The sequence below is a fragment of the Patella vulgata genome, chromosome 1, assembly GCF_932274485.2.
Source record: "Patella vulgata chromosome 1, xgPatVulg1.2, whole genome shotgun sequence".
Classification (NCBI taxonomy): domain Eukaryota; kingdom Metazoa; phylum Mollusca; class Gastropoda; family Patellidae; genus Patella; species Patella vulgata.
Window position 1 is genome coordinate 11,755,373 of NC_065879.2, and position 15,931 is coordinate 11,771,303.

Consider the following 15,931-nt stretch of genomic DNA (forward strand, 5'->3'; position numbering starts at 1 on the left):
CAATTAGATTTATGTTTTGTTCTGAAGTTGAATTGTTCACTAATTTTAGTTTCGTTTTTGGCCTAAACTGTAAAAAGTTAAACTCCACAAATACAGGTTATATATGTATCTCAATATTGACACAATCTGTGGACATACTGCACTAACTGCAGAATAAATGTGGCTCATTTTTATGTCTAAACAAAATTGGTGAGGTTTCACCTACATGTACCTTGACCGTGTAGATATAATTGTTTTTTAAAAATATCATATGGAAATAAGCATGTGTGTTTTCATAAAACCTCATTAAAATGTATTGTGGTCACCCCTGTCGATTGATTAATTCTCCCCATCTGTCTGTGGACGTTTTTAGAGGCTCAAGCTCTATCCAATTCAGTTTAAGTACACGCAACGATGAAGCCTATTGATTTAACTTGCCAGAGTTATGTCCCTTGATCACATTGAAAAATCTGGCAACCTATATTTATCAGATTAGATTGTTTCTTTAACTTCGAAATTTTGGATAATTAGCTACACTACATCTAAGCTCAAAGTTATTTTAATTATTATTTAGTTTGAAATTAATTACATTTATTGAAAGTGCAATTGCCTCTTTAAAACAACATTTTCGGATAAATTTTGTGTCATTGTATTTGATGACATAACAAAGTCACTGTATACAAATATCTGACAAGTTTTAAAATGTGTCAGGGTTTTTAAAGTTCCTGTCTATTGTTGATTTCTATGCTGACACATAACAATTCTTTTGATCATTACAATGTTAGGGCTTTTGTCATGTCTATAAATGGTCAATGAAAAATCCATATTTAGTTCAGATTTATTCAAGAAAAATGTGGGGAACAATGCAGAATGACCAATGCAAACTTTGTTACTTTCCTTTCCAAATAAGGTATACCGGTACATAATATCTGAAGATTTCCTGTGATTTGATCGTCATTGAATTGATACTAGCTAATCTTTAATAATCAGAAGTCTGAATCCTATTTACATAGGGGGTCGTGGTGGCTTAGTGAGTAAGACCACTGGCTTGGTAATCAGAAGGTCTTGTGTTTGCTCCCGGTGTTGGCTGGAGAAATTCCTCAGGTTTCCCCTTGTCAGTGATGGAGGACGGAGGACCTGGAAAGGTCAATGTCGAAAAACTGGGGTCCTGTGTGCACATTGGCTTAAATGTAAAAGATCCCTTGACAGTTGGAATTTGAAATAAGAGTAGGTGGTAGTGCCACTTTTTGTGCAAATTTTATCCCATAGCACACTGAAATGAAATGAAATGAAATGGGGTTTAACGTCCTACTCTTCTGCACCTAACCTGGGCTAATTGAAGACGGGCATACGCCATACAGTGTGCTATGAGGGAAATTTTGCCCGGGCAGCGGCGCTACGGCCTACTCTTATATCGAATTCCAACTGCCAAGGGATCTTTTACGTGCACGCCAATGTGTACACGCGACCTCGGTTTTTCGTCCCATCCGAACGACTAGGCAGCTGTCCTTGTCAGGCCCTCCGTTCTGCATCAGTGACAAGGGGAAACCACGCCGGAAAATCGAGATGAACTTTCTCGGCCAATGCAGGGATCGAACACCCGACCTCCAGGCTAGCGAGCCAGCGCCTTACCCACTTAGCCACGTGATCCCCCCATAGCACACTGTATAATTAGAATGTACATGTCAAGTCTGTCTTAATTAAGGGGTAGATGGCCAAATGGTTAAGCAAGTGCGCGCTGTATCATAAAGCCTGTCATTGTGTCAGCTGGCGTGGTTTCGAATCCCCGGATGTACGTGCAAGGAGTAGGGTCGCCTGTCCAACCATGTGGGTTTTCTCCGGGTCCTCCGGTTTCCTCCCACTACTAAAGACCTCTACGCACAAGCGAATTATTGAAATAAAACTAAACAATATGTTAGTCCCGAAATTACCTTGTTTGTGTCGAGTGGACAATAAACCCCATTTCTCTCTCTCTCTGTTTTAATTAGCCCAGTCGGTACAGAAAAGTAGGACGTTGAACTTAATTTCATTTCATATTTACATAAACACTATACATCACACTAATATGAGCAATCATATCCATGTATATGATATGAGTGTACAATGTATTATGTTTTTTTCCTGGTTTAAAATATCTCTATGTTCAATACTTTTCAATGAAAGACCATTTCTCCAGGAAAAAACCCAGAAGTTTTGTAAATGCTAATATAACTAGAATGACAAAATATTTCTGTCATCCAAACCTACGAGTATTGTACAAGACACCTGTAATACCCCCCCTTATTGAAGAAAGATAACCTTAAGCCTAACATTTTGAAGAATTATTCACCAGTCTCGAACCTTCCTTTCATCTCCAAAATAATTGAGAGAGCCGTAAATAAGCAACTTATTAATCACTTAAACATGGTGTGCCACGAGGCACTGTATTGGGACCAGTGTTGTTTGTTCTCTATACTGAATTTGTATCTAACATCATTCACTAGATCATCACGCATATGCAGATGACACTCAGATAATTGGAAGGTTTGAGCCATTGACATCTTATCAGAAATTCGAAAAAATAACTGCATGTACCAAGTCAATAAAGTCATGACCACATGCTGAAACTTAATGATGACAAGACTAAGGTGGTTTTAATAGACACTAAACATCTGTGGTCAAAGTTAACGTACATTGTACATGAGCAATCCATAATGATCAAAGACTCAGATATGAAGCTGCTTATTCATTAGTTCGTGCCTTGATCCTTTCCTGACTTGATTATTACTATCATTTTCTGTTGGGTGTTCCACTTATTATTGGTTTATATTTTTAGATGTACAAGTCATGACATCATCATATTGGTCACTTTAATTTGATCGGCAACTCTTTGCAAAATTTAAAAAAAATAAATTTATTGTTGTTTTATATTTTTAGATAGATTGAAGTTAACGAGAATGTGTAATTAGAGAGGTACAAGTCGTGACATCATCATCCTTCCATATGAGCAGATCTCCGAAACACACCGAAAATGTGTACATTTACAGACGGTACGAAGACGTGGCACTAGTCATATTTCAACAACAACAGAAAAAGAAAGATTTATATTCCAAACATGGACAACCAGGACATTACAAACCATACAACGATGTACAAGTTTATGGACATACATCCGATTCAAATTACGGAGCAACTGCGCTTCCGCCGTCTAGCTATGAATACGACCATCCTGTCAATGTAGACGTCAGAGCGAAAAGCAAAAGTCGTCAGGTGTCGAAAACAGACGTCAGTAGAGTAGAAAGTAGGATTTGTAGTTTAATGTGACAATAGCATAACCTAGGCATTTACATGTAGATAATTAATTAATAAATTAATATCACACATTTTAATTAATTACTTTAGAGATATTTAGCCTTTATTTACATATGATTTAGATCTAATTGTCTTGTGATATTTCAAGTTTTTATCAATCAGTTTAACTATTTTGTGAATTATTAATACTACATTTTAAATTTAAGAGATATATTTTTGTTATTGAGCTATAATAACTTATAATATCATTTGTATTTTAAATTTAATTTTTTCCTTTATCTATTGTTTTGTTTTAAGAGCTTAATTTGTAATTAATTTGTATCCGTTTATTGTTTTGTTTAAAGAGCTTGATTTGCAATTACATATCTGTCTCTTTGCATTTATTTTAGGATTAGCGATTGGCTAAGCCGACACAATTTACATAATACTAATCCCAGTCGTCAAGACTTGATAATATAAGTGCTAATTAACTATATACCCAATTAAACTGTAAGCATAGTCATCCAATCAAAATCAGATTAGAAGCCAGCTTTTCACTTGAGCCAAAAGATCAAAATTTGTAGCAGAAATCTCAAAAAGTAACCTCAGCAGGCTAAGATACAAGCTCAAAGCAATAAAATGGAGCTTCATCCTATCCTAGAAAAAGATACTCAGCCAAATTCAGGATTATGGTATGTGTTATCTGCCCTTGGAGATTCTCCGACAATGCGTGTTGGTCACACATGCACCTACATCAAGGGTCCAGATGAGAGTTCGAAGGGAAGAGTCTACGTTATTGGTGGAGCGAATCCTAGTGGATCTTTTGGAGACGTTTATGTCCTTGACCTCGAAAACTTACGATGGGACACCATGGATACGCCAGGATTTAAATCACGTTATGAACATGTAGCCTTCGTACCAGAAATCCATCCTAATAAGATTTACATATTTGGAGGAGCAGACCAGACAGGGAATCTGAATGATATTCAAGTGTTAGACATTACAACAAACAATTGGTCAAATTTGACTGTTCAGGGCACCCCTCCCTCTCCTCGCACACATCATACCACTGCTGTGGTCGGAAATAAAATGGTGGTATACAGTGGTGGCCACAGTGGTGCTGATCCTGTTGGAGATCGCAAAGTTCATGTTTTTGATGTTTCAACTTCCACCTGGTCACAACCGTCAATTAAAGGAGATCCACCAAAACCTAGACATGGTCATGTGATGCTGTCACTAGGGAACAAAATCTACGTTCACGGTGGAATGGTGAACGCAACATTTTATGATGATCTTCACGTCCTGGATTTGGCCAAAGAAAGTTGGACGAGTATAAAAAAGAAGAAGACTAGTCCATCTTCCCGTGCAGCTCATGGTGGTGTTGTACATGGAACAAACCTGTATATTTTTGGTGGAATGAACAAAGATGGCGCCCTTGATGATATGTATAAATTAGATACAGGTAAGAAATTTTTTATATTCAATCTGATTAAAACACAGATCCTATTTCGTTTCGTTTTTATAGTTCAAAATTTCGTTTTACTTGTCTTTACTACACTAGGATCTTTAAGAGTTGTTATCATTGACGTGTTCTGAATGATGTGAGGGATTAGCCAATAAAATGGTCCGTTACGGCAAGCTTTAAGCGTGTTTTGCACGGAACTGTGGGTAATCCACTAGTAACATCAATGCTGATTTTTAATCAAATGTCTGACATCATAGGGTCAAAAGCCACTCGTGTGACCTCTGACACGACCCATCGCTTCAACTGGTCAGGTCTTCATGTAGTGTAAACCATCGAAAGTATAAAAAAACAGAAACGAAATATAGATCTGTATTTTTATCAGACTGAAATATATTGAATAAATAAATAGTTTACATAACATTTCAGGCCTTACGGAAGACTTGCAGTATACATATTTAGCTCTTGCATAATATATGTTTAATATTTTCATTGATGGAGCAATCATTACGATTATAATCGGTTTATCTTATTTATGTAATAACTTTGGATCCAGTCCTGTCCTTTTGATTTAAAAGAAAAGGGATGTCTAATTGTGCTTATTAAATAAAATGAATTGGGGTTGAATGCCATGCAATGTGCTGTCAGAGAAATTTTGCCTGGACAGCGGCACTTTTGCCAACTTGGGCAATTTATCAAATAGCAAAAACTGAAGTTCCATAATAGAACGAGGGGTGATTGATGGTGTGCCCCTCTGATATTATAGCCCTTTAAGTTATGAAGCTGAAATTTGTTCAATCTATGTGGAAAACGCTAGTGGATTTTCTTTGGGCCCTCCAGTTTCTTCCCACTGATGTAGACCCCTATGCGCATGCAAATTATTGAAATAAAATTGAATCATATGTTAGTCCTGAAATGACCCATTTTGTGTCAACTGGACAATAAATCCCATCTCTCTCTCTCTCTCTCTCTCTCTCTCTCTCTCTCTCTCTCTTACATGCATATAAGATAGAGTTGTATAGTTTATACAACTACAAGTCAGTAGTAAAATCGTTAAACTTGTAACCAATCTTTAAAAACAATTTTCAAGTGTGGGTTATAGATTGTGCTGCTTGGTTCTGTAATCAGTTTAAGAGGCAAGCCAGCTAATAAATAGTTAAAATTATCTAAACACGATGTGATTAAAGATTAAAGCATTAACATCTGTCTTAGTAGTATCTAAATTTATCAACGTCCTAACTTTACTTATCTTTCTAATGTTCAATAACAATGTTTTATGAAGATTATTAACCAGACATTCCATATTCATATTCTTATCTATTATGGCACCAATATTAGGGGCAGATGATGTTGAAAAAATGGGTGGGGTGGTGGATGGCTGAATGGTTAGCGTGTGCACGCTGTATCATAAAGTCTGTCATTGAGTCAACTGGTGTGGTTTCGAATCCCCGGTTGTGTGTGACAAGGAGTAGGGTCGCCTGTCCAAACTCATGGGTTTTCTCCGGGTCCTCCGGTTTCCTCCCACTGCTAAAGACCCCTACACGCAAGCGAATTAATGAAATAAAATTAAACCATATGTTAGTCCCGAAATGACCTAGTTTGTGTCAAGTGGACGTTAAACTCTCTCTCTCTCTCTCTCTGTTGAAAATTTTTTGCCATTACTGTCAACAAAAACGGAATCACACTTTAGTTGTCTTTGAATGGCTTTGGTCTGTTAATTAGTTTGTTGTTAACCGTTTGTATAAAGCCTTCTGTAACATGTTAGATTGTATCATTGCATGATAACGGTGACAGTACCCTCATTAAAATGTTGCAGTTAATAAACCTAGTGAATGTTATCCATACAGCTGTCTGTTATTATACATTTTAATTTGACAACTGATTATTATTTGCCGAATTATGCAGCACCTTGTATGGGCATAAGTTACTGGACTTAATGTGTACGTTGAATTTTGTATGCCCATTTTCATGTGGATGTATATATATTGTCATCGCCCATTATTATTCGCTCCATTATGCAGCACCTTGTATGGACATAAGTTACTGGACTTAATATGTACGTTGAACTTTGTACGCCCATATTTTCATCTGGATGTATATATATTGTCATCGCCCATGTCCTTTGGGATGTCTGTCCATCCACAATTTTTATCTGTTTTTTTGACGAAACTTGAAATATAGGGTTATCTTCCAAAGATCTTGGTTTCTTTCTATATTCGCGTAAATTAGACCGTAATTTTATGTATAATGGCCCCTGGTGGTACGAAAAATCACATTTTTAGCTTGTGAACCCTCTAGAGGTCGTAATTTTATCTGATTTTAATGTAACTTAAAAAAATAAGTTTATATCCCAAAGGTCTTGGTTGCTTTTGATATTGTTGCATGTCGGACTGTAACATTCTGGATTATAGCCCCTGATTGTATGAAAAATCACTTTGTTTTGTAGCTTGTTCTCTGTCCATCTCTTGCAAAATGTGGGTTTATCTTGCATGGCAGCCGCTTGTTTTTTTCTAACACTATTAATTTAATTAATTTACATATTATAAAGATATAATTAAAGCATCTGAAAACAAGCCGGAGCTTATAGGATCTGAAAAATAAGTGGTATGAAATTATTTACATAAATGAAAAGTACAATCATAAATCATACACTAGTATCAGAAAGGAAGAGATGATTAATCTTAATTATTTAATTAAACAGTTATATTGGATACATATCAAATCAGTTAATATACATGTACAGAAGGTACAGGGTGACCCCAAAAAAAACAGAACCCATAAAAATGTTATTAAATCCTACAAAAGTCCTGCAAATTTCAAGAAATGTCTTTTCCTTGGTTGACCAAGACATGTTGGGGAAGGCTATTGTTCCAATATTTCATGCACAAAGTCGACTTGTACATTGTATACCCTAAAAAGAAAAGAAGAAAAAATTAAAATTAACAGTTTTATTCAAAGATTAGGCCGTAACGCCACTGTATGGGCAAATTTTCCTTCATAGCACACTGTATGACATATGTGTCTGTCTTCATTAGCCCAGTTGGAGTATAACAGAAGGACATAAAACCCCATTTCATTTCATTTTGTGGGTTCTGTTTTAGTTTTTTTTGGTCACCCTGTATATGTATTATGGTTAGTGAAACGATTATCTGATGTTTGTACTATGGAAGACGTACATTCAACATTGAATTAACAGGTACATGTATATATATATATATAGATATCTGATTTACTTGTATCTAAAGAGAATTATCCCTGGTCAGTGGAAATAGAAATTTGGTTACATAAGCTTATACATGTAGATTACAATGTTGTCAAAAAAATTGCGAAACAAATTTGCATTTTTTTGACAACTGTGAAACAATTTGCATTTTTTTGACAACTGTGAAACAATTTGCATTTTTTTGACAACTGTGAAACAAATTTGCATTTTTTTGACAACCGTGAAACAGATTTGCATTTTTTTGACAATATCTCACTTTTCAGGGCTTAATCAAAATTAAAATGTTGTCAAATTAATTGTGCAAAATTTATATCTTCTAAACTATGGATATACTATTTAAGTATAGAAATACGATGGAACATTTAATCAGTATATTTTTTTCCCTACATCAATGATCATGAACATGTATTTGATTTTATTCTGGCTGGTTGTCCCTACAGTTATTTTACTATATCCGAGGTATAGAGTGGTAATAATAGAATAGAAGCATGTGTCATGAACATTTCTTTTGTTTGCTGGCTGACGGTGAGTCAGAAATCGAGGTCTCTATCTCTTCAAGAATATAATCAACGATGCTTGATTCATCTTTTTTTACTGTCACCTACTTCGTCTACTATCAGATCAATGGCGCTTAAACTTTCTTTGTTCCCAATATTCCTTAAAGACAAAAGAGTTAATTAGACTCCTTTGATTCACAGAACCTTGTATTACCTAATTTGGCATTGATCTTGAATAAGCCTTCTTCTAAGGAATGAATTTGACGGCGAACTTTGAAGGATGTTTTGTTGTTGGTTATAATTTCGTTAAAACTTTTTTAAAAACTATAAACTTTAAAGGCTTGATGCATTATTAACGCTATATATAGTAATCCCTTACAGTAACATTGTGAAAATAAACTATCAGTCCAAAAATGATTTAATTCCGTTTACCATTTACAAATTTATGATAAATTAAAATTTTATTGATCTATGTTCCTCGAGCGTGACATGACGCCACCAGCTTTTATTGGTAGCGGAGAAACGTAAGGGCCAAATTTAAAGTCAATTGAATTCAAGCCGGGACATTATCTGACATTGGTACATATTTAGTGTGCATTAATCCGTGAGGATGAAGCCTTTAAGTACACTGTAAATTGATACCCGCCAAAAGATTCAAATCTCACTTGGTAATACAATAGATATAAAGAATTTGTGTCTGAAAGATGCATTATGTAAGATTTAGATAAAGAGCTGACAGTTCGCGCTATAATAGTTTAAAGAGAGATAATGAAATGGGAATATATTGAAATTTTCAATCCAATTACTTGATTTTGTGTGAAGTTATGAATATTCGAAGTTTTGATACGAATAGCATTGTCTCTATTTTCTATGCTACAATTGTTACAATAATAAACAAAGTCTTGATTATCCGTTTTTAAATTGAATTATTAAATGACGATCGTGCTTCAATCCATGAAAAATCATGACCATTCGATGGTCTAAACTCTGAAGGGTTGATTATTGGCTTGACATCTGAAAAAATGTCAAATTAATAGTTTAGATAAGATTTAAAGACAAAATAAATATCTTCAATATGCAGATTCAACTCTTACATAATGCATCTTTAACAATCTGCGTTTGACATAAATTCTTTGTTCAAGGTCGTGGTTTCGAATCCCCGGTTGTACGTGACAAGGAGTAGGGTTGCCTGTCCAACCTCGTGGGTTTTCTCCGGGTCCTCCGGTTTCCTCCCACTGCTAAAGACCCCTATGCGCAAGCGAATTATTGAAATAAAATTAAACCATATGTTAGTCCCGAAATGACCTAGTTGTGTCGAGTGGACGTTAAACCCTATTTCTCTCTCTCTCTCTCTAAAAAAATGTCAAATTAATAGTTTAGATAAGATTTAAAGCCAAAATAAAGACCTTTAATAGACAGATTTAACTCTTACATAATGCATCTATAACTATCAATATCTGCGTTTGACATAAATTCTTTGTTCAAGGTACATGTTGACATAGATTCTTTGTTCAAGGTAACCTGATGATATCAGTTGAAAGTTTATACTTACTACCGGTATATAAGTTTTATTCACTATCTTTATTTTTATAGGGGAATCCCCTTGATTGCTCTTAGATCAAAGGTTGATGTACATTGTATAAATATGGTAAACATGTACTTGAGATAATAAAATAACAAAATCACCAGGCTTAGAGAAATACTAGGATTTAAAGGGATTAGGCTGCTTTTAAAAAATAAACAAAAAAATCAAAATATTTGTTTTGACAACACAATAAAAAGGAATATATGAGATACACCAGAGTGGTGGTGGGTGGGGGTATTGTTTGTCCGTTCTTCAATCCTCGTGGACATAGACATTTGTACTCATTGAAATGCATTTTGATTTCGCAATGTGCGTTGATACTACCGTACTGAACTAGTACCTCGTATTTTAAACTTTGTTCTGGATTAAGTAATGTCAATAAAAACACAAAAAATAAAAAGGCAAATAGGCAATGAGTGTTTGCACCTAAGATTAGTATAAAATACACATCTTGGCTTACCTAGTAAGTAGTGAACAGGTACTGATATTTTTACAACATATTAAATTGCATATTTTATATAAATACAGTCTCGTATTGATAATTTCAAGAGTTTTCTGGACAAATTGTAATTGGAGGGCAAAGGTACATGTAGCTTAGTGCTATTAAAAACATTATTAGGCTTATTAAATACTGGCAATCACAATTGGATGTAAACACAATTAAGGGCAGAGTCACACTGGTAGATTTTTCTTTGAGTTAATACAACTGTATTTGTATAGAACAAATATAGATTCTATATTATATTTGCCCCTTAGGTACATCCTAAAATATAGAAAAATGACTAATTCAAGTAGAAATTGATATGAACTGATCAGCACATATTCCTAAAATAGCTGACCTCAAATGGACTGAAACCGAGACTCATTGCCATATTTGGGGACTCTAGTCAGCCTTTAGGTTTAATTACTGCACTCCTGAGACATAAAACCTGGGCCTTGTTTCTCGAAATCTTAACTAAAGATGAAATACAATTTTAGTAGATACTTAAATTTTGATTGGCTAAGCACTAAAATCAATCTAATATTATCCTATCAAATTTACTAAAATTTGGATTTTATCTCAGTTAAAATTTCGTTAAACAGGCATCTGGATTGTCCTTTAAGATTTTTATTAGGATATGTTTTAAAGGACCAATCCACTGAAATGAAATGAAATGGGGTTTAACGTCCTACTGTTTTGCTCCGAACTGGGCTAATGAAGACGGGAAAGAAGCGCGCATCGACCGGGTCACTTGTTTGACACCTGCCTTATAACTAATACAAACAAAAAGTATTTGTGTTACTGATATTGTGTTTGAATAAAATATTAATTCGTTATGTAATAACAAGGATGTACATGTATGTGTGTTTTATTGTCGGCTAATCAGAAGGAAGAGACACACCCATGTTTTTTTTAACCCAGTGTGTAAGGTGTGCACAGATCTGTGTAATTATCCATTATATGTTGACACAGAGATGGTATGATAAAATACAGAGATTTATATGTAATACAGTACAAGAGAGAGAAAGGGGGTTTAACGTCTACTCGACACAAACTAAATCATTTCGGGACTAACATATGGTTCAATTTTATTTCAATACGTAGGGGTCTGTAGCAGAGGGAGGGAATTGGCGGACCCAGAGAAATCCCACGAGGTTAGACAGGCAACCCTACTCCTTGTCATGTACAACCGGGGAATTGAAACCACGCCAGTTGACGAAATGACAGACCTTATTATACAGCGTGCACATGCTAACCATTCGGCCATCCAACCCCGCTACCACATGGGATATCACAGAGGGATAATGGCGTGCATCAGTACCGAGGTCCCGTGTACACATTGGCGTGCACGTAAAAGATCCCTTGGCAGTTGGAATTCGATATAAGAGTAGGCCATAGTGCAGCTGTCCAGGCAAAATTTCCCTCATAGCACACTGTATGGCGTATGCCCGTCTTCATTAGCCCAGGTGAGGAGCAGAACAGTAGGACGTTAAACTCCATTTCATTTCATTTCATTTTTGCATCGGAACCAGGTTCGACTGAACCAGAAAATAAGTAACAATCATCCGATGCAAAATAGGGTCTCCTGTTCAACCTTGTGGGTTTTCTCCGTGTCCTCCAGTTTCCTCCCACTGCTAAAAACTCCTACGCGCAAGCGAATTATTGAAATAAAATTAAACCATATGTTAGTCCCGAAATGACCTAGTTTGTGTCGAGTGGACGTTAAACCCCATTTCTCTCTCTCTCTCCGATGCAAGATGGAATAAGGTTTGCACGCTAACCTGGAGGTCCGGGGGTTGGCACTGTTTCCCCCTTGTCAGAGGTACAGAACAGAAGGCCTGGCAAGGAACAGCAGCTAGTTTCTGTGTAACCAATGGAAACCTGTCTCCACAAATTGTCTTAATAACATCAGCCATTATAAGTGGATATATGGATTTGATAGTTGATGAGGTCATACCAATTTAATTTTTTGTTCTTATGCCTAGGGCAGACGAGCGTATTTATTCGCCCAATCGCCCCAAATTTTAAAATCACTTGAAAATATTGCCCATGTGCCCATTCACTGTGACAACAATTCTGCTCGATGATCCATTTGCCCGGCCGATTGCCCGTATCTGGCATGTTAGATATTTTGGGCAGAATATTTTACGCCAGTGATCGATTGGTCGGCATATCCGCTCGTCTGACGTGTCCAGCATAGATTGTCGGTCGAATCATTTTAATAAGCCAATCGGAGACATCATTGATATCACATGATCTCAAAATGTTCGCCACCTGTGCCGAAGCGTGGAGTCTGATGAAAGACGAAGAATTAGTGATTCTTTGGTCAGAAAGGCCTTGCCTGTTTGACGTCACGATTTCAGAGTTTCAATACCAAATAAATAGCAGCTACCACAGCAGGCTTACGTTTGGTCAATGTAGTTTACATGGCCATTCCTCGGACGCAAATAGTGTAAAAGTTTGTATTACCAAGGTTATGGATTCTTCTAGAGGTCAGAATTTTTATATGATTTTGATGAAACTTGAAATATAGGTTTATATTCGTGCATATTGGTCACAATTTTTATCTGATTATAAAAAAAAAAACGTTTTAATTTATCACTGTTTCACCATTATGACGGTTGAGTCAGAATTTCATGAAAATTGGACCAATACTTTCCATCAAAATGGCCAATTCTCGCACTCATATCATATAAAAGCTTGTAATTGTAATACTTAATACCAAGGTTGTGAACCTTCTAGAGACCACTATTTTATCCAATTCTGGTTAATCTTGAAATATAGGTTTATACCCTAAAGATCTCGGTTCCTATCGATATTGGCATGTATTGGATCCTAACTTCATGGATTATGGTCCCTGATTGTATGAAATTTCATCTCATTGTCTTTCTAGTGGACACTCTAGAGGTCACAATTTTTATCCGATTTTGATTAAACTTAAAATGTATATTTATATCCCAAAGATTTTAGTTCTTTTTTAAATTGACGGCCTGACAAGGACAGCAGCTGTCTAGTCATTTCATTCGAATGGTACGAAAACCGAGGTCCCGTATACACATTGGTGTGCACATAAAAGATCTCTTGACAGGTGGAATTCGATATAAGAGTGGGCCTTAGTGCCGCTGTCCGGGCAAAATTTCCTTCATAGCACACTGCATGGCATATGCCCGTCTTCATTAGCCAAGTTCAGAGCAGAACAGTAGGATTTTAAACCCCATTTCATTTCATTCATTTTTCTGTCCATCTCTTACAAAATGTGGTCCTATCTTGCATTGCATCTGAAATATTTCGAACTAAAAGCATTGAAGAAAGCAATTAATTGTGTCTTCATTAGCCCAGTCGAAGTAGGACGTTAAACCCCATTTCATTTCATTTAAATTAATTTCTGAAGAAATAGGTTTTCCCGAAGAACAGACATTGAATTTGTGTGGCCTTACCTAGATAGATGATTTAAGGCTATAGGTAATAGATACCGGTATATATAATTACAGTTTTAGTGGAATATTAAAGATAAACGGTTATTACCAATGAAGTAGGCCTATATATACATGTACATATATCCAGTATCACACTAAAAAATAATTTAAATTAACAATTACTGGTTTATTAACATGCATCGTTATGTCCAAGATACTCTCCTCTTTATGATGCAAATGCCAAAAGCATCATCGTCGAAACTTTACATGTTAATAAACCAGTAATTGTTATTCCATAAATAGTTTTTAGTGTGTTACTGTTTAATTAGTAAATGCCACTCAAAGAAGTAATTTACATACTAAAAATCTATTAAAAAAGATAAAATGAGGTTTGGTTTCATAAACAGGAAGTTCTATATATTCCAACTGCAAATTTTGGCACCGTTTAAAACCAACTGACAGGAAATATCAGACTGTGTTTAGTAGCTGACAGTATATAAACAAATTCCATTTCCTGCATATCATAATAAATATTGACTTATCAAAGATATAGTTACTTCCTGTAGGAAGATAGCAAGTTGTGGGTCGGGTTAAGATCATTCATTAGAAATGAAATGAGGTTTAAAAAAACATCCTTTAGATTAAAAATGAAATGAACTGAAATGAGGTTTAAAAAATCATTTGATAGATTATAAATGAAATGAGGTTTTAAAAATCCTCCTATAAATTATAAATGAAATTAAATGAGGTTTATAAAATCATCCTATAGATTATAAGTGAAATGAAATGGGGTTTATAATATCATCCTATAGATTATAAGTGAAATGAGATGGGGTTTATAATATCATCCTATAGATTATAAGTGAAATGAAATGAGGTTTATAAAATCATCCTATAGATTATAAGTGAAATGAGATGGGGTTTGTAAAATCATCCTATAGATTATAAGTGAAATGAAATGGGGTTTATAAAATCATCCTATAGATTATAAGTGAATCCTATAGATTATAAGTGAAATGAGATGGGGTTTATAAAATCATCCTATAGATTATAAGTGAAATGAAATGGGGTTTATAATATCATCCTATAGATTATAAGTGAAATGAGATGGGGTTAAGGTCTGAACCAATTATCTTAATCGGCTGAAGTTCAATCAAGCCGATTGTTACAACAATGAACCAGCCACTATGGTATAATAAATCAATCTACTTTACAACGGGTTAATTATTACTTGTAATTAATTATATATAAGTAGTCAATCAACTTGGTTCTCGGCTACAATAACAGTCATACCTTAGTGAGAATCGGTCACGTGGTTCATAATCCGAGTAATTAGAATGAGTAACAGTAATTTTGATATTCTGGTCAAAAAAACAAAACAAGCTTGCTGATTATTCATGACAGGTCCAGTAAGTTGCCTTTGAGGAAATAAGCCACGTGACAATCGAAGGAGGACGATCTCGGCATGGATTGTGCCGTATGAATTCCAGGTGTACTGGTAGATATTAAAATAATAATTAGATCATAATTTAATGGTTTCACTGACCAGTTGAATATAATCCTCGGATAGAACGCTGAATACACCGAGAAACCGTCATTATATTATGAATCTCCAATGCCGATGACACATGACATCGGTTGGAATTAGGTCAATAAACCAGCAATGCTAGTTTTAGTTTTAAATAGCGTTTACCATTATGATGTTTTATTTTATACACAGGCTGACAGAGGCTTAATTCTTAAAATGTTGTCGTTATTATTATTGAAAGCTATATGGCATGGTCATATGGAATTTAATTTTAAAGCAATTTCAATTATGGTTGTCACATGATCACTGTGTCGTGTGTCTATCATGGACAAATAAATAAAAACATTTGCAGGTTACCTGATAGAAAAAATTACGCTACTAATTGTGTTATAAAGAAATACCACGGGGCTGTATCAGCTTATACCTGTAATGGGGATATAATTCGTGCATTTATTAATTCATTCCTTTATTAATTCATTCATTTAATGTC

The 15,931-nt window shown here is 35.2% G+C and overlaps 1 protein-coding gene across 2 annotated transcripts in view; it reads left to right on the plus strand.

Moving 5' to 3' along the window:
* LOC126808644 (rab9 effector protein with kelch motifs) overlaps nt 1–15,931 on the plus strand; it is a 48,384-nt gene that overhangs the window by 14,440 nt on the left and 18,013 nt on the right. Inside the window, exons 2-3 of one of the 2 annotated variants that reach the window (XM_050533548.2) lie at nt 2,896–3,259; nt 3,660–4,711. In XM_050533548.2, the coding sequence (XP_050389505.2) occupies nt 3,889–4,711 (823 nt within the window). In that variant the 5' untranslated portion in view covers nt 2,896–3,259; nt 3,660–3,888. Of the gene's footprint in view, nt 1–2,895; nt 4,712–15,931 lie in introns of both variants that reach the window. The other variant, XM_050533547.2, reaches the window with a different exon arrangement.